At 41.4% G+C, this 24,458-nt stretch overlaps 1 protein-coding gene across 7 annotated transcripts in view; it reads right to left on the bottom strand.

Annotated features, from left to right (window-relative positions):
* LOC109906506 (multiple PDZ domain protein-like) overlaps positions 1-11,172 on the bottom strand; it is a 68,360-nt gene extending 57,188 nt beyond the window's left edge. For 4 of the 7 annotated variants that reach the window (XM_031792027.1, XM_031792028.1, XM_031792029.1 and 1 more), the window contains exons 1-3: positions 11,031-11,170; positions 7,849-7,934; positions 3,355-3,521 (exon numbers count right to left, since the gene is read on the bottom strand). In XM_031792027.1, coding sequence (XP_031647887.1) covers positions 3,355-3,521; positions 7,849-7,864 — 183 coding nt within the window. In that variant the 5' untranslated portion in view covers positions 7,865-7,934; positions 11,031-11,170. Of the gene's footprint in view, positions 1-3,354; positions 3,522-7,848; positions 7,935-11,030 lie in introns of all 7 variants that reach the window. The other 3 variants (XM_031792031.1, XM_031792026.1, XM_031792030.1) reach the window with 3 other exon arrangements.
* Between the last annotated feature and the right edge of the window lie 13,286 nt (positions 11,173-24,458).

Genomic DNA, 24,458 nt, shown 5'->3' with positions numbered 1-24,458 from the left:
GCTTTGTTAGCCAGCCGGGCTAAGAGGATTAAAGTTCCAGTTTGGTTCTTGCACATTTAAGAAATTGTTTCTGCCCCACTTCACACAGCGGCAGCCTCTCTCTTCTGCGAGCAGGCCCCGTCGCCATAGCGACACTGACAGTGCTAGGCGCTACTGGCAGGAGTAGACAGACAGACTATGTGTGGGTCTAGGCATTGACTGACAACAAAAACACCAACTACAGCTTTCCTACAAATTGGTTTCGCCTAAGGAAGCCAGGAAGTCTATTTGTATTACAAAATCTCAGCTTAATCTCTGTTCCTCTAAATTTAATTTACATTATTTAATGTCTTCTTTGATTCACTTGATCTATAAACAGACTCCATTACTCGTGTATTTTAGCTTGAAAACATTAGGTTGGAAGAGCAATAGTTTAGCATGCCACACACACAGTTACCCAGGCTATACGAGGTGGACTGGATTGCTACATTGTGGTAAGGAATGTGACACTGCTGAAATAAGCTATAAAGCACAGGCGCACAAAAAAAAAATGCCTGCAAGGATTTTATAATCTGAATTCCTTCAGGGTTGAAAAAAAGAAGAAGATATAGCAGCCCCCCTGCCTCCCACTGCATAGCTCACATATTTTCTGTCTCAAGCACTCACCCTGGCCCCTTCCCACAGTGACCTAACCAGAGCTCTTTCTTGGGCAAAAACAAATCTACATTTCTCATGGGCCCTGGATAAGCCGAGGAGGCCTTTTGGCTTTTCCTGGTATTGTCTGCTTATAGAACCTTATTAAAAGTGCCCAGATGAGCTCTGGCTGCAATATGAGCACAGTAATACATGATTGGAGAAGAAGAAAAAAAGTTCAATCTGTCTGGAGCCCTAATAATTCAATTGGATTCAATGCAGACCAAATCAAGATTGAAATAGGTAGCAGTCATTTCTTTCATTCTAACTACCAGACATAATAATACTGTCGTAGCAAAGACCATGCATGGTCAATCCTGAGTCTGAAGCTATGCCATTAACACATTTATCTACAATGTGGACAAAAACTTAAAGACAAGTTAGGGAGTTGGAACCAGAGATGGGTTGAGGTTAAGTCTATGTTTACTTTATTGGGTCATGTTTATGACCCCCTGTAAGGGTTAGAGTGATGCCTATCCTAACCCTCATTCTTAAAGGGATAGTTTACTCAAAGTACAAAAACAACCAAAGCATGGATTGCTGTCATACCTTGTCCATAGACTGCTTAGAGGTTAATGCCAGACTCAGTAAGTGACAGTTTTGTCCTTTTGTTTAAATGTTATATTTTGTTTTGTCGGGTCAACAAACCAAAACGAGGCAAGACGTCATAACATGCTCTAGATTCTAGGCTATCTGAGAGTTCATAAGCAGCTGCAGGGCCCTTTGATCCATATCAACCAGTAAGCCTATTTTAGTCACAAAAAGTATGTAGGCTGCTGTATAATAAAATAACAATTTACAAGTCAGCTATGAACGTAACAGCAGTAAAATGAAATTCTAATTTACATAGCTAGACAATATACTGCGGTGCAAGAACAGTGCCGTTATCTGCTTGATCGCATTCTTGCAGTGCAAAAACATTCCTGGAAAAGTCGACCCGTAGCAACTAGCTAGCCTATGTTGAATTGTAAAATACATTTGCCATCAAAAGGTTGCAATAGTAAACAAAACATCCAAGAGGAAAACAATTAGCCAGCTAACAACTCCAGCAAAGTTGGCAAACGTTTTTTTTTATACTAAGCAACTCCAGTGCAAATTTGGCCTTGTGTTTTAGCTTATTGTCCTGCTGAAAGGTGAATTCATCTCCCAGCGTTTGATGGAAAGCAGGCTGAACCGAAAAAGTAAATTGCTGTGCCTGATTTTTTGCTACACTTTTCACTCTGTCAATTAGATTAGTATTGTGGGATAACTACAATGTAGTTGATCCATCCTCAGTTTTCTCCTATTACAGCCGTTACACTATGTAGCTATTTTAAAGTCACCATTGGCATCATGGTGAAATCCCTGAGCAGTTTCCTTCCTCTCCGGCAGAGTTCGGAACGACGCCTGTATCTTTGTAGTGACTGGGTGTATTGATACACCATCCAAAGTGTAATTAATAACTTCACCAAGGTCAAAAGGGATATTCAATGTCTGCTTTTATTTTACCCATCTACCAATAGGTGCCCTTCTTTGTGAGGCATTGGAAAACCTCGCTGGTTGAATCTGTTCTTGAAATTCACTACTCAACTGAGGGACATTACAGATAATTGTATGTGTGGGGTACAGAGATGAGGTAGTCATTCAAAAAGTATGTTAAACACAATTAATGCATACAGAGTGAGTCCATGCAACTTATTATGTGAATTGTTAAGCACATGTTTACTCCTGAACATATTTAGGCTTCAACTGTGACATTATGGGGTATTGTGTGTAGGCCAGCGACAAAAAATCTCAAATTAAACTATACTGAACAAAAACAAACGCAATAAGCAATAGTTTTAATGATATTACTGAGTTACAGTTCTTTTAAGGAAATCAGTCAATTGAAATTTAAATATTAGCACCTAATCTATGGATTTCACATGGATGGGCCTAGGACGGCATAGGCCCACCCACTGGGGAGCCAGGCCAAACAAAATTTGTTTTACCCCACAAAAGGGCTATATTACAGACAGAAATACTCCTCAGTTTCATCAGCTGTCCGGGTGACTGCTCTCAGACGATCCCACAGGTGAAGAAGTTGGATGTGGAGATCCTGGGCTGGCGTGGTTACATGTGGTCTGCGGTTGGACATACTGCCAAATTCACTAAGGCGGTTTATGGTAGAGAAATTAACATCAAATTCTCTGACAACAGGTCTGGTGGACATTCCTGCAGACAGTATGCCAATTGCGCGCTCCCTCAAAACTTGAGACATCTGTGGCATTGCATTGTGTGACAAAACTGCACATTATAGAGCAGCCTTTTATTGTCCCCAGCACAAGGTGCACCTGTGTAATGATCATGCTGTTTTATCAGCTTCTTGACATTCCACACCTGTCAGGTGGATGGATTATCTTGGCAAAGGATAAATACTAACAGGGATGAAAACACATGTGTGCACAAAATGTAAGAGAAATAGGCTTTTTGAGCCTATGGAAAATGTTATTTCAGTTCATGAAATATGGGACCAACATGTTGCATTCATATTTTTGTTCCGTGTATTTTACATTCAGGCTGTAATGCAACAAAATATGGAAAAAGTCAAGGGGTGTGAATACTGTCTGAAGGCACTGTATATTTGATATTGTTCATCAAAGTTAGCTGACTAACTTAGTGATCCTACATCCCAACACCCAAGAAAAACCTGATCTTACCCACCTGGTCTTTGAGGAGCTGGACAGACTTCTGCAGGGCAAGAATCTGGTGGAACAGGGGGCTCTGGAGAACTGACTTGAGCAGGCTGAGCTTCTCCTCGGTGGGGACCTCCCCCCGGTCCTTCAGCTTGGCCTGGAGACGCTCCACTGCCTGCAAGGCACGCTGGGTATCTGCAAAAGTGTTGCATAGTCCAGTGACCGCATGGGGAGGCAGCCGCGTGGAGAAGAGTGGAAGAGAGGGATAGCTATCAGTATGAACATGCAGGGTGATCAACGCAAGTGTTTTGAAATTGTTTAGAAGTTGAGTACAGCTAGATAGGAGGCTGACATGCACCCTTTGACATCTCTAAAACATCCTGTAATTAAACATCCAAGTGTTCCTATTTTGTTGGCAGTGTTTATTTAGGATGGATTGCTGAGATATCAAAACGTATTTATTTCACATGCACCGAATACAACAGGTGTAGACTTTACTGTGAAATGCTTGTTTACGAGCCCTTCCCAACACAGGAGGTTGGTGGTACCTTAATTGGGGAGGACGGACCTGTAGTAATGGCCAGAGCAGAATGGTATCAAATATATTAAACATATGATTGCTATTAGAGGACGACCGATTAATTAGGGCCAATTTCAAGTTTTCATAACAATCGGAAATCGGTATTTTTGGACACCAATTTGGCCGATTTTTTAAATATATTTTTTTACGCCTTTATTTAACGAGGCAAGTCAGTTACAAACACATTCTTATTTTCAATGGCGGCCTAGGAACGGTGGGTTAACTGCCTTGTTCAGGGGCAGAACAACAGATTTTTACCTTGTCAGCTCCGGGATTCAATCTTGCAACCTTACAGTTAACTAGTCCAACGCTCTGTTACGCGAATGCAGTAAGTAGCCAAGGGAAGTTGCTAGCTAGAATTAAACTTATCTTATAAAAACAATCAATCATAATCACTAGTTATAACTACACATGGTTGATGATATTACTAGTTTATCTAGCGTGTCCTGCGTTGCATATAATCGATGCAACGCAGGGGGATGATTTAACAAAAGCGCATTTGCGAAAAAAGCACAATGGTTGCACGACTGTACCTAACCATAAACACCATGCCTTTCATAAAATCAATACACAGAAGTATATATTTTAAAACCTGCATATTTAGCTAAAATAAATCCAGGCAATATTACCCAGGTGAAATTGTGTCACTTCTCTTGCGTTCATTGCACGCAGAGTCAGGTTATATGCAACAGTTTGGGCAGCCTGGCTCGTTGCGAACTAATTAGCCAGAATTTTACGTAATTATGACATAACATTGAAGGTTGTACAATGTAACAGGAATATTTAGACTTAGGGATGCCACCCGTTAGATAAAATACCGAACGGTTCAGTATTTCACTGAAATAATAAACGTTTTGTTTTCGAAATGATAGTTTCCATATTAATGACCTAAGGCTCGTATTTCTGTGTGTTATTATGTTATAATTAAGTCTATGATTTGATAGAGCAGTCTGACTGAGCGATGGTAGGCACCAGCAGGCTCGTAAGCATTCATTCAAACAGAACTTTCATGCGTTTTGCCAGCAGCTCGTTGCTGTGCTTCAAGCATTGAGCTGTTTATAACTTCAAGCCTATCAACTCCCGAGATTAGGCTGGTGTAACCGATGTGAAATGGCTAGCTAGTTAGCGGGGTGCGCGCTAATAGCGTTTCAAACGTCACTCGCTCCGAGACTTGGAGTAGTTGTTCCCCTTGCTCTGCAAGTGCCGCGGCTTTTGTGGAACGATGGGTAACGATGTTTCGAGGGTGGCTGTTGTCGATGTGTTCCTGGTTCGAGCCCAGGTAGGGGCGAGGAGAGGGACGGAAGCTATACTGTTACACTGGCAATACTAAAGTGCCTATAAGAACATCCAATAGTCAAAGGTATATGAAATACAAAATGGTATAGAGAGAAATAGTCCTATAAATACTATATTAACTACAACCTAAAACCTCTTACCTTGGAATATTGGAGTCTCATGTTAAAAGGAACCACCAACTTCCATATGTTCTCATGTTCTGAGCAAGGAACTTAAAATGTTAGCTTTTTTACATGGCACATACTGCACTTTTACTTTCTTCTGCAACACTTTGTTTTTGCATTATTTAAACCAAATTGAAAATGTTTCATTATTTATTTGAGGCTAAATAGATTTTTATTGATGTATTATATATATATATATATTAGTTATAATAAGTGTTCATTCAGTATTGTTGTAATTGTCATTATTACAAATACAATTATTATTATTATTTATTCATTATTATTATTATTTTTAAATCGGCCGATTAGTCGGTATCGACTTTTTTTGGTCCTCCAATAATCGGTATCAGCGTTGAAAAATCATAATCGGTCGACCTCTAGTTTCTATGTGTTTGATGCCATTCCATTTGCCTCATTCCAGCCATTATTATGAGCCGTCCTCCCCTCAGCAGCCTCCACTGCTTACCAAATATGCAATAAACAATAATAATAAAAAATTGTAACACAAGGGGGATAAAATCCACTTTTCTTTTTAGCTATATACAGGGAGTACCAGTACCAGCTCAATGTGAAGGGGTACAAGGTATTTGAGGTAGAAAAGTACATGAAGGCAGGGTAAAGTGACTAAGCATCAGGATAGACAATAATACGAATAAATAGAGAACAGAGTAGCAGCAGGCAGCATAGGATGAGTTTGAAAATGTACAGTACCAGTCAAAAGTTTGGACACACCTTCTCATTCAAGGGTTTTTCTTTATTTTTACTATTTTCTACAATGTAGAATAATAGTGAAGACAACAAAACTATGAAATAATACATCAATGGTGTGTATATATAGTCTAGTGAGTGTGCGTAGGGTCAGTGCAAGATAGTTTGGGTACCATTCATTGACTATTTAGCAGTCTGGCTATTTAGCAGTTTTATGGCTTGGCGGTAGAAGCAGTCTCGGAGCCTGTTGTTCCGAGAGCCTGTTGTTCCGAGAGCCAATGCTTCAGTACCATCTGCCAAACGGCAGCAGAATGAACAGTCTATGGCTAGGGTGGCTGGATTTTTTGGCAATTTTTCTGGCCTTCCCCTGACACCACCTGATATAGAGGTTCTGGATGGCAAAGAGCTCAGCCCGTACTAGACTGTCTGCACCACTCTCTGTAGCGCTTTGCGGTCCAGGGAGGTGCATTTGCAATACCAAGCGGTAATGCAGCCAGTCAAGATGCTCTCGTTTGCGCAGCTGTATAACGTTCTGGAGGATCGTTTCAGTCGCCTGAGGGGGAAGAGTGGCTGCTGTGCCCTCTTCACTAATGTGAGGGTGCGTGTAAACCATGTTAAGTCCTTAGTGATGTGGAGGCCAACGAATGTGAAGCTCTCGACCAGCTCCACGACAGTGATGTGGATGGGAGCGTGCTCTCCCCTCTTTCTCCTGTGGTCCACAATCAGCTCCTTGGTCTTACTGATGTTGAGGGAGAGGTTGTTGTCAAGGCACCACACTGCTAATCTCAGCCTACAGGGAGGAGGTCAGTCTCATTACCATTGTCGTCAGCAAACTTGATGGTGTTGGAATCGTGTGCGGGCCACGCATTCATGGGTGAAAGGGAGTACAGGAGGTGACTAAGAATACAACCCTGAGGGGCAGAGTGTTGAAGGAATGAGTGTTGAAGGAATGTCTATTATACAATTGACTTCAAAAGTCTTATCTACTGTAAGTAACACATGCTCCTGTTGACACACGGAACCAAACGTGCATTCTAATGTGTGAAGCACTATGTGAATGATTCATGGGGGGAGCGAGAGAGAGAGACCACCCTGAGGCTTAGCTTAACTTCCATTCAACATGATGTTCTCTTTCAGAATAACAATGATTGCTGTTAGCTTTGGCTCGGCCGAGAGACGCACAGGTCCGGACTGGGCAACCGGAGAAAAAAGGTCCTCCATAGTTTGCTTGCTCGACCCTGCATAAGCTCTTCTCGCCTCCTCAAAGAGGCTTGTTAGCCAAGGATGGGTTTGACGTCCTCCGGTTGAGGAGGACGGGGCAATTTCCAAAGCCTGCGGACTGTGACTAACACCTAATAGGGCGTGCACGAGTTCCAAAGCACTGTTCGTTCTGAGAGCTAGCCCACCTCTTTGTGCAGAGACAGTAAACAAACCAATAACACGAGAGTCTCGACAGACACATTTCTCTGTTAACGGCATGTACCTTCTGGGGTACTTTGTTGTTGTTTCGTAGAGGAGTGTTCGGGCGTGCATAACAAGGATTCTCCTCAGGGTCTGTGTTTGTTAGAGAAATAGGGTGATTTTACAATAACTGAGGCCTAGTCTGGATTTGTTTATGGGAGATGGGGAGCAACATTATCTAAATAAATAATAACATCAATTTAATTCACTCTCTTCATCAAAACATTACCACCTCTCCCTGTTTTCATGTTGTGAGACCTTGGACAACACTAGCAATCAACACTTTTCTAACACACATTGACTGATCACTTACCCATTGTCTCAATCATGTCTTTTATTCCTGGTAGATGTGATAGCTGCCTATCAACCGATGAGTGCTACTCTTCACGTAGTCATGGCCTGCAAAAAAATATATATGTGTTACACACCCTCCATATAAGCACCCCCTATTTGACCTTTGACCACATGAATATGACATCAACATGAAACCATTACGAGTGTTGTTGCAATGCTACTTTTGTCAATCATTATCACATAGGCAACTTAAGTCACTCAGTGTTTATATCCAAGTACACTCTGACCAGTGTGTTCTTAAAGGCTGACAGACAATTAAAACATCTCAGCAGCCTACTCTCTGAATTGTCATACTTCACAGGACATAATATAAAATACACATTTTTATGCTGAATAATTTTTTTATGCTAAAGATGAGAGCTGCTACACTACAGAACAAAGGTTTCGTGCAGGTGCTACAATACTACTAGAAGAAGTAGGTATTTACTAGGCACATGCAGGTTGATGGGGCCTTTGTATTTGACTAATGCTCTTATTCAGGGATTAACATCTGTCAATTGCCATTCCTGGGGCCTTAACTGACATTGGCAATGGCTTTGTGACATGTATGTCACCGCCAGTCATCGGTGTGGCCTTGGCAAAGTCATTTACTATGCATGTTAGGCCAAACAGGCAGGTGTTCTGCTTCTATACTCAGTAGCCGAATCAATAGCCATATCACATCTCAGATACTGTAAATCAAGTATCCACTATTACATTAAGAAATGAGTTGTGTGTTACTATAACAAGGCACAGTGATGCTTTTAAAACTGAAAGGTTAAATGATGCAGATTAAGTCCATGTTCTAATGTGAATGAAATGTCTTCCTTTTATATTGGGACATTTTTTATACGTCAAAAGGTACATCGATATACAAATACCTGGAAGTTAAATATTGCATATTTAGTTGGAGCACAGTAAATCGTCTTACTAACTGCTTTGTAACCTTGTCAAACCACGCAAGCACTGATAGAAAACGGTTTCTTTAATTGCATTTATCCATTATCAATGAGAAGTGGTATGGGGAGGATCTTAATTATTTAATTTTCTTAAATCTTATATTAGCTCAATCATTAGGTGCAGGTGCATAATGCTGAAGAGCCGATTCTCATGGCATTATCAGCCATAGAATAGCCTATATGCCTATCAGTAGGCTATATTTACAGCAAATGTCTATAAAACTTACAGACAATAGCCATTTCTGTCACCCAATATAAAAACGAGTTTGAAACCAAAATAGAAACAACTTCAAGCTTTATTTCGGGCCTATCACTTGGTTTAGACAAACAGATTGACTAGTCAATAGGATAATGGTTTCTTTAAGGTTTTTTTCTAGGGATCCCAGCTAGAAAATTTGGTCTTTGTAGTTGTGGGAACATACGTTTTTGGTTTCCAATTGGTTCTGGGAACGAAGCCATATGTTTCCTGACCGGAAAAAGGGAAACGTTCTGAGAACTTAAGCAAAGATTTCAATGGAAACAAGCACTCATTAAGATAAGGTGTGGCAAATTAGTGGGAGTGGCCAACACACCTGAACACACTTAACAAGATCAAGAATAGAGTTTTGTTAACGCTGAGAACTGAATGTATCGGTTTTTAAATAACATTCTTACAACGTTACTAATGTTTCCTTATGGTTTTTATGTAACGTTTTCTTAATGTTCTCAGATCATGACGAAATATAACCATGAGGAAACCTGCAGAAAATGTTATGCTGAAGTATTGAAATTCCCACAGATGAACATTGTTTATTAAGGTTCTGTTAAGGTTCTGTTAAAGTAATGATTGACTCCCCCTAGTTGTACGAAATGGTCTATGACTCAGTCATACAATACACTTTCAGTTTCTGTTGTCATAGGCTACCTGGTTAAAATACATGGGCAACGATGAGCTGGGTCAACATTAGCCTACTACATCTAGCTGCATACTGAACTTACATCCTTTCAGGGGAACAAAGTATGAATTTATGGTTGGGTCAGAATTGGCGTTATAATCATTGGCCAGTACAGAGAATTAAGTAAAATCCACAAGTCAAAATCCCTAACTCCATCCATGGCTAATTTAGGAAAGAGGCTATTTTAGCTAGCTATCCACCAAAGGAAAACAACACAACAAGAGAAAAAAAAAATAGATTTGTTGAATATCATTTGATGTTTTGCTCTAGATGTGATGTGATTAGTGTGAAGCCGAAGCCAAATTCAAAACAGGCTTCCATTGACACTTTTTTTTTTGGTGTGCCGGGACCATTCACAGTTGAGCTCACTCAGTTTAGCTCAAAGCTGATTGGCTATTATAACTTTAGTTTTTTTTTTATCAAGGGTGGACAAATGGTCTCTGGCTTCCCTTGCATGCAATGCTACAGGCTGCAACAATCTCATGGGCTACACATACAGAGACAGAGAGGCGCTGTTTCGCTCGCTCAGATGCTTTCTCTGGAGAGATACATTCAGCCTCTTGTGAATTTAAGGACAATTATGAAAACACAGAGCAGAAAGATAAATTGTATATATTTTTTTCTTGGTAATTTTTGGGGGGAAGCATGGCTTCCCATGGCCTCCATCAATACACGCAACTGGCTCTTACCAAGCTCTAAGAAACGTTATGTGCTAGCTGGGATAGTTCTACCTATGGATCCATAACACCACTATAGCATAGTTTTCGTTCACCGCTCACTCAAGGCATATTTAACAAACTGAAATGTGTTTGTACAAGTGTCAGTACGGTCTGTTTATACGTTTCCATAGTATATTATTTTAAATCTAGCCTCGCCCCGGCAACAGAAGGCAATGAATACAATCCGCTTTTCTCAACTCCCCCTCCTTCTCCATCTCTTCTTCAGGATACTGAATCAACAGGTATTCGACATTATCAGAGACGCCAAAGAAGTTGTATAACGTTGTGACAACGTAATGAAACCACCCAAGTGCTTGAAACATTCAGACAAAACTATAAACATATAATATAGACTATGGGAGAGAAAATGCAGATGTCGTTGGAAACATTAACCGCGCCAGCGTCAGAAAACGTAGCCTTTACAATAGCAACACTGTTGCTCAAAATACAAACTCGGAATTCAGCGTTACGTATGTATCGGAAAAGCTTATTAACTTTTATCTTGCCAAATGCATTGAAAGGACTATTATAGGAACGAAGGAAACTTACACAGGCGTTGACCCTTGGCTTGCGGCTTACACAGGACGTGTCCTGTTGTATTCCGGCTAACGGCGCATAGACTGGGCTTAAAGATGGGGCGTATTGTAACTCGATATTCTATAGACATTTGCAGCAACAGCGTCACCGAGAGCTGAGATCGAGACCAGCTATGGGAGAGACGGTGGAAGTTTATTGGGAGGTCACAAGCGCCGCTTGGTGGATACCATGACAACTAGGCCTAAAGTGCAGCCTGCTGTTCTGCATCTCAATCATCTCAAGTATTGCACTCAGACAGACTTGATTTGTGATTTATTTCATATGCATTGGGCAATTTTATAAGGGGGTCTATTTTTATAATCATGGGTATTGCAAAAGGCATGTCTGCTATTGCATACATTCAAATACCATGCATAAAAAGTATAATGGGTATTGGGAGCGGGCGTAGGCAGAACATGTAATGCAATGTAACTTAATAACACAGACTTTCACAATGTTGCAGGTAACATCAATGCTTGAAGAAATGTTCCCTGGCAAGAATGAGAATGATAAACAATAGATAAGACTTGTACCCCCAGTCTTATCTATTTGTCAAAACATAGATAACACATCTTTATCTTTCCATCTGTCCTTCACATTGTGAAGTTCTGATCTCCTGTGTTATTCTGATTACTCACAGCATAGGGGTCCTGAAACCTATTCAAGCTTATGCAGAATTGTTTCTCAATATACTTCAGTATGTATGCCTATCAATAAAGTCAGTGATCCCAATAATTAAGAAATAACTCCTTAAAGGGGAAATCCGCTGTTGCTACAGTCATTTTTGGACAAATAAATTAATGATATAGAGTACCAGTCAAAGTTCGAACACACCTACTCATTCAAGGGTTTTTCTTTATTTTTTACTATTTTCTACATTGTAGAATAATAGTGAAGACATCAAAACTATGAAATGACACATATGGAATGATGTGGTAACCAAAACATGTTTTATATTTGAGATTCTTCAAAGTAGCCACCCTTTGCCTTGATGCTTTGCACACTCTTAGCATTCTCTCAACCAGCTTCATGAGGTAGTCACCTGGAATGCATTTCAATTAACAGGTGTGCCTTGTTAAAAGTTCATTTTAATACGTTTGAGCCGATCAGTTGTGCTGCTACATGGTAGGGGTGGTATACAGAAGAGAACAGCTAAAATAAGCAAAGAGAAACGAGAGTCCATCATTACTTTAATACATGAAGATCAGTCAATGTGGAACATTTCAGTAGCAAAAACCATTGAGCGCTATGATGAAACTGGCTCTCATGGGGACAGCCATAGGAAAGGAAGACCCAGAGTTACCTCTGCTGCAGAGGATAAGTTCATTAGAGTTACCAGCCTCAGACATTGCAGCCCAAATAAAAGCTTCACAGAGTTCAAATAACAGACACTGCTCAACATCAACTGTTCAGAGGAGACTGCATCAATCAGGCCTTCATGGTTGAATTGCTGCAAAGAAACCACAACTAAAGGACACCAATAAGAAGAGACTTGCTTGGGCCAAGAAACATGAGCAATGGACATTAGACTGGTGTAATTCTGTCCTTTGGTCTGATGAGTCCAAATATCAGATTTTTGGTTCCAACCACCGTGTCTTTGTGAGACGCAGAGTAGGTGAACGGATGATCTCTGCATGTGTGCTTTCCACCGTGAAGCATGGAGGAAGATGCGTGATGTTGGTGGGGTGCTTTCCTGGTGACCCTGTCTGTAAAAACATCTGGTTTGCACTTAGTGGGACCATCATTTATTTTTCAACAGGACAATGACCCAACACACCTCCAGGCTGTGTAAGGGCAATTTGAACAAGGAGGAGAGTGAGGATCAAATAAAATATAATTTTATTGGTCACATACACATGGTTGGTTATTGTTATTGCGAGTGTAGTGAAATGCTTATGCTTCTAGATCCGACAGTGCAGCAGTATCTAACAGGTAACATCCAACAATTCCACAACACAACCTAATATCTAACAAATTCCACAACAAAACCTAATACACACAATCTAGTTCAGGAATGGGATATGAATATGTAAGTATAAAATACAGTGTCAAGAAAAAGTATGTGAACCCTTTCGATTGGGCATCAAATTTGATCTGATCGTCATCTAAGTCACAACAATAGATAAACATAGTGTTCTTAAAACTAGTAACACACAAAGGATTGTATTTTTCTTGTCTGTATTGAACACATAATTTAAACGTGACATGACCTCAAGAGAGCAGTTCACACCAGACATCCCAAGAATATTGCTGAACTGAAACAGTTTTGTAAAGAGGAATGGCCCAAAATTCCTCCTGACCGTTGTGTAGGTCTGATCCGCAACCACAGAAAACGTTTGGTTGAGATTATTGCTGCCAAAGTAGGGTCAACCAGTTATTAAATCTAAGGGTTCACATACTTTTTCCACCCGGCACGGAATGTTTACACGGTGTGTTCAATAAAGACATGAAACGTATAATTGTTTGTGTGTTATTACTTCAAGCATACTGTGTTTGTCTATTGTTGTGACCTAGATGAAGATCAGATCAAATTGTATGACCAATTTATGCAGAATTCAAGGTATTTCCAAAGGGTTCACATACTGTATATGGATGAGCAGTGACAGAGCAGCTAAGAGGCTGTAAGGTTCTGCTTTTATTTTCTTAGTCAACCTTGTGTTCTTTTTCTTTGTGTTCTTGAATGTAGCCCTGTTTCTTTGTGTTCTGGAACATAGCCGTGTCTTTCCTTTTTGTTCATTGATTTCACCTGTGTTCGTTTCTCATCAGCTCCCTATTTAGTTCAATTCTTTCTGTTTGTTTGCTTGTGAGGTATTGTTTGTTTTTGAATGCCTACCTGTGTTTGACCATTGCCTGCCTGTGACCACAATTCCTGCCTTCTGCGAAGGCTTAATAAACATCTGCCGCGCTCGGCGCGTGAATCTACACTTTTTTCGACCCCCTTTTCATTACAGATGCAATAGATAATAAAGAATAGATAGTGAAGGATACATTATATACATATGAGATGAGTAATGCGAGATATGTGAACATGATTAAAGTGTCTAGTGTTCCATTTATTAAAGTGGCCAATGATATCAAGTCTGTAAGTAGGCAGTCACTTCTCTGTGCTCGTGGTGGCTGTTTAACAATCTGATGGCCTTGAGATAGAAGCTGTTTGTCAGTCTCTCTGTCCCAGCTTTGATGCACCTGTACTGACCTCACCTTCTGGATGGAAGCGGGGTGAACAAGTAGTGGCTCGGGTGGTTATTGTCCTTGATGATTTTTTTTGCCTTCCTGTGACAACGGGTGTTGTAGGTGTCCTGGAGGGCAGGTAGTTTGCCCCCGGTGATGCGTTGTGCAGACCGCACCACCCTCTGGAGAGCCTTGCAGTTGTGGGCGATACAGTTGCCATACCAGGCAGTGATGCAGCCCGACAGGATGCTCTCAGTTGTGCACCTGTAAAAGTTATTGAATGTTTTAGGTGACAAGCCACATTTATTTCAGCCACCTGAGGTTGAAGAGGCGCTGTTGCCCTTCTTCACCACAATGTCTGTGTGCATGGACCATTTCAGTTTGTCGGCGATATGTACACAGAGTAACTTAACTTTCCACCTTCTCCACTGCTGTCCCGTCGATGTGGACAGGGGGGTGTTCCCTTTTCTGTTTTCTGAAATACACGATCATCTAGTTTGTTTTTCTGACATTGAGTGAGAGGTTATTTTTCAGACACCACACCCTAAGGTGCCTCCCCTCCTCCCTGTAGGCTGTCTCGTCGTTGTTGGTAATCAAGCCTACCACTGTTGTGTCGTCTGCAAACTTGATGATGGAATTGGAAGCGTGCATGGCCACGCAGTTGTGGGTGAACAGGGAGTACAGGAGGCTGAGAACTTACCCTTGTGTGACGCTAGACCCAAATTGAAGTGGGTCTAGGGTGACAGGTAGGGTGAAGGTTATATGATCCTTGGCTAGTCTCTCAAAGCACTTCATGATGACAGAAGTGAGTGCTACGGGGCAATAGTCACTTAGTTCAGTTATCTTAGCTTGGGAACAGAAACAATGGTGGCCATCTTGAAGCATGTGGGGACAGCAGACTGCGATAGGGATTGATTAAATATGTCCATAAACACACCAGCCAGCTGGTCTGCGCATGCTCTGAGGACGAGGCTAGGGATGCCGTCTGAGCAGGCAGCCTTGCGAGGGTTAACACGTTTAAATGTTTTACTCACCTTGGCCACGGAGGAGGAGAGCCCACAGTCTTTGGTAGTGGGCAGCGTCGGTGGAACTGTATTGTTCTCAAAGCACGCAAAGAAGTTGTCTGGAAGCAAGACATCGATGTCCGCGATGGTGCTGGTTTTCTTTTTGTAATCTGTGATTGTCTGTAGACCCTGCCACATACATCTCGTGTTTGGGCCATTGAATTGCGACTCCACTTTGTCTCTATACTGACACTTTGCTTGTTTGATTGCCTTACGGTGGGAATAACTACACTGTTTGTATTTGGCCATATTTCCATTCGCCTTGCCATGATTAAATGCGGTGGTATGTGCTTCCAGTTTTGCGCGAATGCTGCCATCAATCCATGGTTTCTGGTTAGGGAAAGTTTTAATAGTCTCAGTGGGTACAACATCTCCCATCCACTTCCTTATAAATTCACTCACCAAGTCAGTGTATATGTCAATGTCATTATCTGAGGCTACCCGGAACATATCCCAGTCCACGTGATTGAAGCAATCTTGAAGTGTGGAATCTGATTGTTCAGACCAGCGTTGGATAGACCTAAGCAGGGGGTCTTCCTGTTTTAGTTTCTGCCTATAGGAGGGGAGCAACAAGATGGAGTCATGGTCAGATTTTCCAAAGGAGGGCCTTGTATGCATCACGGAAGTTAGAGTAGCAATGGTCGAGCATGCTACTCGCTCGTGTTTAGCAATCGATATGCTGATAGAATTTAGGGAGCCTTTTTCTCAAATTAGCCTTGTTAAAATCCCCAGCTACAATAAATGCAGCCTCTGGATATATGGTTTCCAATTTACATAAAGTCCAGTGAAGTTCCTTGATGGCCATCTTGGTATCCTCTTGCGGAGGGATATACACGGCTGCAGTTGCGGATTTAGGTATAGGCGACATGGGGGCGGCACGGGGCGACCGCTCCCCAAAAAATTAATAGTGACCTTTGCGTGATCAGTTTTCTATATCTCATTTGCACGTCACATCAATGATATCACGTCACCGTGTGGGACTGTGGGTCAATTAACCTTGTCGGAGTGGGAGCCCTGATTCTAGTTTGTGAGCTTGGCAGGCTACTGCCTGGGAAGGTTTCCCACTCAGAAGTACAAGATGGAGAGGGGTGCGGGGGTAGGTTGACCTCAGTTCTCCCCACTGGATGCCTGAGGTAGGGGGAGCGGGGGAATCAATCAAATAGTGCACCTCTAACTTTGTACAGTACTAATGCGATTTTAAAATCAGTCACACTATGAAATGCTACCAAATGAACCACAATTAATTCATAATACTGTGAAAATATAGTTTGACAGACATATTGTTGCATTTTTTCTGGTTTGTGCGAAATCGTTAAGAACCATATAAAACCAGTCTGCACACCACCAAGGTGAATTGGTTTAGTCTTGACTCTTGGTTGACAGTGTTGGGGGTTCGGCAATGTATTGATGCTCGAGTGCCAAATCAACACAAATGTGTTTATTTTTGTCTTTGACACTTCTTTTTGATATTTGAGTCTTGTCTTTGTATATATGTTTATATTTATATAGTTTTAAATGTTATGATTATTTATTTGTGTTGTTCCAAAAGTCTGAATAAAAATTACAGTTATCGCAGAATGGTGCTTTTTTTGTTGGTGGGGGGGACTGCCACTGCACAGCTGGGACGATAACCGAGGAGATAATACGGTCGGCATTTGATTGTGAGGAATTCTATCTAAGGTGAACAAAAGGACTTGAGTTCCTGTATGTTGTTACAATTACACCATGAGTAGTTAATCATAAAACATACACTCCTGCCCTTTTTCTTGGGGAGAGATGTTTATTCCTGTCGCTGCGATGCACTGAAAATTCTGTTGGCCCTATGGACTCTGACAGCATGTCCCCAGCTAGCCATGTTTCTGTGAAACAGAGTATTTTACAATCCCAGAACTCTCTTTGGAAAGCAACTCATGTCCTGATTTCGTCAACTTTGTTAACTAGGGACTGGACATTAGTGAGTAATATACTCGGAAGTGGTGGGTGGTGTGTGCGCATCCGAAGCCTCACCAGAAGACCGCTCCGGCACCCTCTTCTCTGGAGGCGTTGTTTTGGGTCGGCCTTCAAATGCCCTGGGAGGTGCAGACAAAGGATCAGCTTTAGGAAAGTCATATTCCTGGTCGTAGTGCTGGTTGTGCTGATAAGTTGACATCTCTCTGATATCCAATAGATCTTCCCGGTTGTATGTAAAACACTTAGAGTTTTCTGGGCTAACAATGTAAGAAATAATACATATAAAAAAACAAAACACTGCACAGTTTCCTAAAGACTAGAAGCGAAGTTGCCATCTCTATCGGCGCCATCTTGCTACATCAGATGACCTGGCCTCCACAGTCACCCAACCTCAATCCAATTGAGATGGTTTGGAATGAGTTGGACCGTAGGAAGAAGGAAAAGCAACCATCAAGTGCTCAGCATTGTGGGAACTCCTTCAAGACTTTTGGAAAAGCATTCCAGGAGAAGCTGATTGAGAGAATGCCATGAGTGGGCAAAGCTGGCAAAGGGTGGCTACTTTGAAGAATCTCAAATATATTTTGATTTGTTTATATATATATATATATACACAATTTATCGGCATCAGGGCTTTATCGGCATGGGGAACATATGTTTACATTACCAAAGCAAGTGGAAAAAAACATTGCGCTATTTCGGCTAACAGATATCAAATCAAATTGTAATGGTCGTACACATATTTTGTAGATGTTATCGCAGGTGCAGCGAAATGATTGTAAATATGGGAGTTTATCAATGTTTGATTTGTTTTCAAATTCTTTGTGGGTCTGTAATCTGTAGGAAATATCTGTCTCACACGCACACTATTTTCTTTACAATCCTTGTGGGGACCAAACAATTGATTCCCATTCAAAATCCTACTTACCCTATCCATAACCCTTAAACAAGCCCTAAACTTAAACACTGACCCCTAACCCTAAAACCTAATCCCTAACCCTAATTCTAACCGTAACACTAATTGTAACCCTCATCCTTAACCTTACCCCTTAGGCTAAAATAACATTTTCCTTGTGGGGACTGGCGAATTGTTCCCACTTGTCTAGATGTTCCTTGTTTTACTATCCTTCTGAGGAGTTCTGGTCCCCACAAGGATAGTAAAATCAAAACTACACACACACACACACACACACAAATACCAATTGCAGGGATGTGTGACCAAAATACACACAGCATGTATTAGCCAGGTGCAGATGAGCATGAAAATGTATGCAGCATTATGTGATCATGATGTGGAAAACATTTAAATAGAATGCATTTAGGTTCACCTTGGAAAGGACATGACATGCTATTCAAACTAAGATTTTCTGTCTATTTCCTGTTCATAGGATCATGTGCTCCATTTCAGACCCAGATGTGCAAAGCTTATAAAATGTTGATATGAGAGACAGCTGTTACTCAAAGTTAAATGTATCAAATGCCTGTGGGGACAAACTCCCCTTTTATCTGTTAAATTGTGATTCAGCAGCAGATCTGACCTGGGGATAAAATCAAATCAAAATCAAATCACATTTTATTGGTCACATACACATATTTAGCAGGTGTTATTGCGGATATAGTGAAATGCTTGTGTTCCTGTTGTGGTTTTATCCTTGAAGAAGCGAACAGCGATGTAACAGTTTGGTTTTGGTTTCGTTGTGATAACATGAAGGAAGTTAATGAAGAAAGTTCCTCCTCTATCCATTCATTCATGTGGGTATCAATAGAACTTGAATTTGAACTAAAATCCTGCATTCCCACTCATTGAAATGTACCAATATAATTGTAGACTTGTACACGTTCTCTGATTAGGGGAGGTGTTTGTGTACTGTCGTCCCACTGATCAGAGCAGCAAAGCTCAACTAGATAGCATGGTTGAATTTGAGATAGTTACTGAAAATGTGTGTCAGGTCTCAGAGGTAATGCCTAGGCTTTAGCTCAGTGGTCTAAACACGGTCTTGCCGCGGTGCAGAAGGACAGGATTTGTCTGTCACACCTTGACATGATTGGTTTCTACATGATTTGCATTGGCTAATGGAGCTTGGTTAATTTGTGCCATTTATGATGGTACATAATAGGATTTCTGAAATAAGAATGTCTATCTAATTGCAGAGGAAATAACTGCAATGTCAACTATTGGGGTTAGAATAGAACTTTCATTTGTCAAATCTGCCAGCTCATCCAATTACTTCCCCACTTTCATTTTGGCCTCCCATAGGTTGATACAATAAACTGTCTAGGAATCTAAAATGCACGACTGAACAAGAACGTCCTGTTTTAAAAGCAGCATGGATGGGAAAAGGGATTTAGCAAAAAGTGTCCCAAAATGATCTGAATTCACACTTGAAAAATGAGCAACTGTATCATATAAAGGGTTGCAAAACGGTTTGGCAAACCATATGTTATGACCTTTTATATCACCCTTCATGTGGTGACTTTGCGTATAAATGATTTGTGTAGCATCTATACCGTACAATATATACACTGAACAAAAATATAAACTTAACATGTAAAGTGTTAGTCCTCATGTTTCCATGAGCTGAAATAAAAGATCCCAGAAATGTTCCATACGAACAAAAAGCTTATTTCTCTAAAATGTTTTTAAATCCCTTAGTGAGCATTTCTCTTTTGCCAAGATAATCCATCCACCTGGCAGGAGTGGCATATCAAGAAGCTGATTAAACAGCATGATCATTACACAGGTGCACCTTGTGCCGTGGACAATAAAATGCCAATCTAAAACCTGGAGTTTTGTCACACAACACAATGCCACAGATGTCTCAAGTTGAGGGAGCGTGCAATTGGCATGCTAACTGCAGGAATGTCCACCAGAGCTGTTGCCAAAGAATGTTATGTTAATTTCTCTACCATAAGCCACCTCCAACGTTGTTTCAGAGAATTTGGCAGTATGTCCAACTGGCCTCACAACCGCAAACCACATGTATGGGGTTGTGTGGGCAAGCAGTTTGCTGACATCAATGTTGTGAACAGAGTGCCCCATGGTGGCGGTGATGTTAATGTATCGGCGGGCATAAGCTACATACAACAGACACAATTGCATTTTATCGATGGCCATTTGAATGAACAGAGATACCGTGACAAGATCTTAAGGCCCATTGTCCTGCCGTACATCTGCCGCCATCAACTCATGTTTCAGCATGATAATGCACGGCCCCATGTCACAAGGATCTGTACACAATTCTTGGAAACTGTAAAGGTCCCAGTTCTTCTATGGCCTGCATACTCACCAGACATGTCACCCATTGAGCATGTTTGGGATGTTCTGGATCGACACGTACGACAGCGTGTTCCAGTTCCTGCAAATATCCTGCAACTTCGCACAGCCATTGAAGAGGAGCGGGACAATATTCCACAGGCGACAATCAGGAGCCTGATCAACTACAGTATATGCGAAGGAAATGTGTCGTGTGATGACTGGTTTTCTGATCCAGGCCCTTACATTTATTGTAAGGTATCTGTGACACAGATACATATCTGTATTCCCAGTCATTTGAAATCCATAGATTAGAGCCTAATTTATTTATTTAAATTCACTGATTTTCTTATATGAACTGTAACTCAGTAACATTTTTGAAATTGTTGTGTTGCGTTTATATTTTTGTTCTGTATAGATACCCACTTTGTTATTTATTTGCCCACCAGTGCCACTGCTTGTTCCGCAACAAATTAGCACATACAAATTTCCAATGTTATGCGCTAAGACGGAACATTACTGTAAAAATAACTGTAATTACTGTTATTAGCTGTATACGTGACAGATCTCTGTAGGGCTATGTTATAATGTGCTTTTTCTTGATGACTTGTTGCTAAGTTTTTATCTTCTTTAGGGAGCTTGTTAAACGTGTCTATGTGGGGTACTAAACTTAATTTCAACCTTCACAGTTCAAACTACACTGAAGCTATATCTATAACTTATGTTTTTATGAAGGCAAATGTGAGTGAGATTTTTCTGTTGAATTTAATAAAAAGACTGTAGTACATAAATTGTCACGCCTGCTCCCGCTCCTGCTCCCCTCCCTTGCGCTTGAAGGCGCCATGCTCCTGTCACGGCTCTCATAGTAATGAGGATCAGACCAAAGCGCAGCGTGGTACGTTTTCATGATTTTATTTGATCACAAAACACTCGCACAAACTAAACAAGCGCAAAAACCGAAACAGTTCTGTAAGGTGCATAAACTATACAGAAAACAACTACCCACAAAACACAGGTGGGAAAAGGCTGCCTAAGTATGATTCCCAATCAGAGACAACGATAGACAGCTGTCCCTGATTGAGAACCATACCCGGTTCTCAAAACATTGAAATAAAGAAACTAGAATGCCCACCCTAGTCACACCCTGGTCTTACCAAAATAGAGAATAAAAGCCTCTCTATGACCAGGGCGTGACGGCTCCCCAGCATTACGCACTACTGCCACCATCAGTATGCACACCTGCCTTTCCCTGTCATGCGCATCACCGTATTATTGGACTCACCTGGACTCAATCACCTGTTTATTCAGTTCCCCGCTGCTGCATTAATTGTTGTATGTCCTTATGTTACCCGTTGCTGACGCCGTTCCTGTTCTGTTCTATGTCCGGTCAAAATTAAATGTTGATTACTCATACCTGCTTCTCATCTCCAGCATCGGTCCTTACATAAATATTCCTGTCAATCAGGGCTGCGGTCAATTCCATTTAAATTCCAGACAATTAAGGAAGTAAACTGAAATTCCAATTTTAAATTCAATTCCAATTCCAATGTTTTTTGAAAGTTTTGTTTTATTGAATTTCCACATCACCCCACAAACAGAAACAAAACAAAAACAGCCACTATACAACACATTCCCCATGGTGATCAACATGGTTTCCAAATTTCGTGAAACACGTTTTTTAAAAACTTTATAATATGCAACATCTAATGGGATGTAGCTAGATAGTTAATTCCTCCAGCTTGTTATTGAGGGTGATTATGAGGCTTTTGTTACGACTTCTGCCGAAGTCAGCCCCTCTCCTTGTTCGGGCAGCGTTCGGCGATCGACGTCACCGGATTTCTAGCCATCGCTGCTCCATTTTTCGTATATCCATTTGTCTTGTCTGGTTTCCATACACAGCTGGTTTACATTTCCCCAATGAAGCTACGTTTATTTAACCCTCTGTTTCCCATCATGTGTAGTGTGTAATTGTTTTCATGTTAGGTGGTGTTAGTTTACGCGCTCTACTTTTATGGTCTGTTTTTTGACTGCGTTTTTCCATGTAGTGCTCTGGTCTTTGGAACTATAATAAAGTGCACTTGACTTCGCCTCCAATACACCATCCTGACAGCTTTCCAATTGATTGATATAATCTCAGCAAAAAAATTAACTTTTTCAGGACCCTTTCTTTCAAAGATAATTAGTAAAATCCAAATAACTTCACAGATCTTCATTGCAAAGTGTTTAAACACTGTTTCCCATGCTTGCTCAATGACCCATAAACAATTAATGAACACGCACCTGTGGAACGGTTGACACTAACAGCTTACAGACGGTAGGCAATTAAGGTCACAGTTATGAAAGCTTAGTACACTGAAGAGGCCTTTCTACTGACTGAAAAACACCCAAAAGAAAGATGCCCAGGGTCCCTGCTCATCTGCGTGAATGTGTCTTAGGCATGCTGCAAGGAGGCATGAGGACTGCAGATGTGGCCAGGGAAATAAATTGCAATGTCCGTACTGTGAGACGCCTAAGACAGCGCTACAGGGAGACAGGACGGACAGCTGATCGTCCTCACAATGGCAGACCACGTGTAACAACACCTGCACAGGATCGGTACATCCGAACATCACACCTGCGGGACAGGTACAGGATGGCAACAACAACTGCCCGAGTTACACCAGGAATGCACAATCCCTCCATCAGTGCTCAGACTGTCCGCAATAGGCTGAGAGAGGCTGGACTGAGGGCTTGTAGGCCTGTTGTAAGGCAGATCCTCACCAGACATCACCGGCAACAACGTCGCCTATGGGCACAAACCCACCATCGCAGGACCAGACAGGACTGGCAAAAAGTGCTCTTCACTAATGAGTCGCGGTCTTGTCTTACATGGGGTGATGGTCGGATTCGCATTTATCGTCGAAGGAATGAGCGTTACACCGAGGCATGTACTCTGGAGCGGGATCCATTTGGAGGTGGAGGGTCCGTCATAGTCTGGGGCCATGTGTCACAGCATCATCGGACTGAGCTTGTTGTCATTGCAGGCAATCTCAACGCTGTGTGTTACAGGGAATACATCCTCCTCCCTCATGTGGTACCCTTCCTGCAGGCTCATCCTGACATGACAATGCAACCAGCCAAACTGCTTGTTCTGTGCGTGATTTCCTGCAAGACAGGAATGTCAGTGTTCTGCCATGGCCAGCAAAGAGCCCGGATCTCAATCCCATTAAGCACGTCTGGGACCTGTTGGATCAGAGGGTGAGGGCTAGGGCTGTTCCCCACAGAAATGTCCAAGAACTTGCAGGTGCCTTGGTGGAAGGGTGGGGTAGCATCTCACAGCAAGAACTGGAAAATCTGGTGCAGTCCATGAGGAGGAGAGGCACTGCAGTACTTAATGCAGCTGGTGGCCACACCAGATTCTGATTGTTACTTTAGATTTTGACCCCCCCCCTTTGTTCAGGGACACATTAGTCAATTTCTGTTAGTCACATGTCTGTGGAACTTGTTCAGTTTATTTACACATGTTAAGTCTGCTGACAATAAACGCCGTTGACAGTGAGGACTTTTCTTTTTTTGCTGAGTTTATATTTATTTGCACTAATTAGACCTAGATTACAAAAAACGTTCTCTGATATTGGTCAACAATGTTTACATTCCCCAACATACATAATCATGGAGATGGATGTATATCAGTTCCTAGACACAATGAAATGATGAATTCTACAGCACCATGTGTCCAATACAGTAAAATGTAATCTGCATAAAATGATATCACATGTTGATCTCCACCAATCTCTATGCCCTGGATTGAACCCTGGGTTCTAATTATTGATGCTAGGGGTTCTGTGGCTGATGAAACTAAATAACTAGACAAAGGTCCCTGTTTTGTCCCTCTTGATAACTTAAATGATTCAGAGATCTGTCCATTTGTAAAGATGTTTTGGTGCATCTTTGTACAACAGCTTAATCCAGGAAAAATATACCAGA

This window comes from Oncorhynchus kisutch, linkage group LG16 (genome assembly GCF_002021735.2).
Source record: "Oncorhynchus kisutch isolate 150728-3 linkage group LG16, Okis_V2, whole genome shotgun sequence".
Classification (NCBI taxonomy): domain Eukaryota; kingdom Metazoa; phylum Chordata; class Actinopteri; order Salmoniformes; family Salmonidae; genus Oncorhynchus; species Oncorhynchus kisutch.
Note: the sequence above shows the minus strand (reverse complement) of the source record. Positions and strands in the feature narration are given on the sequence as shown.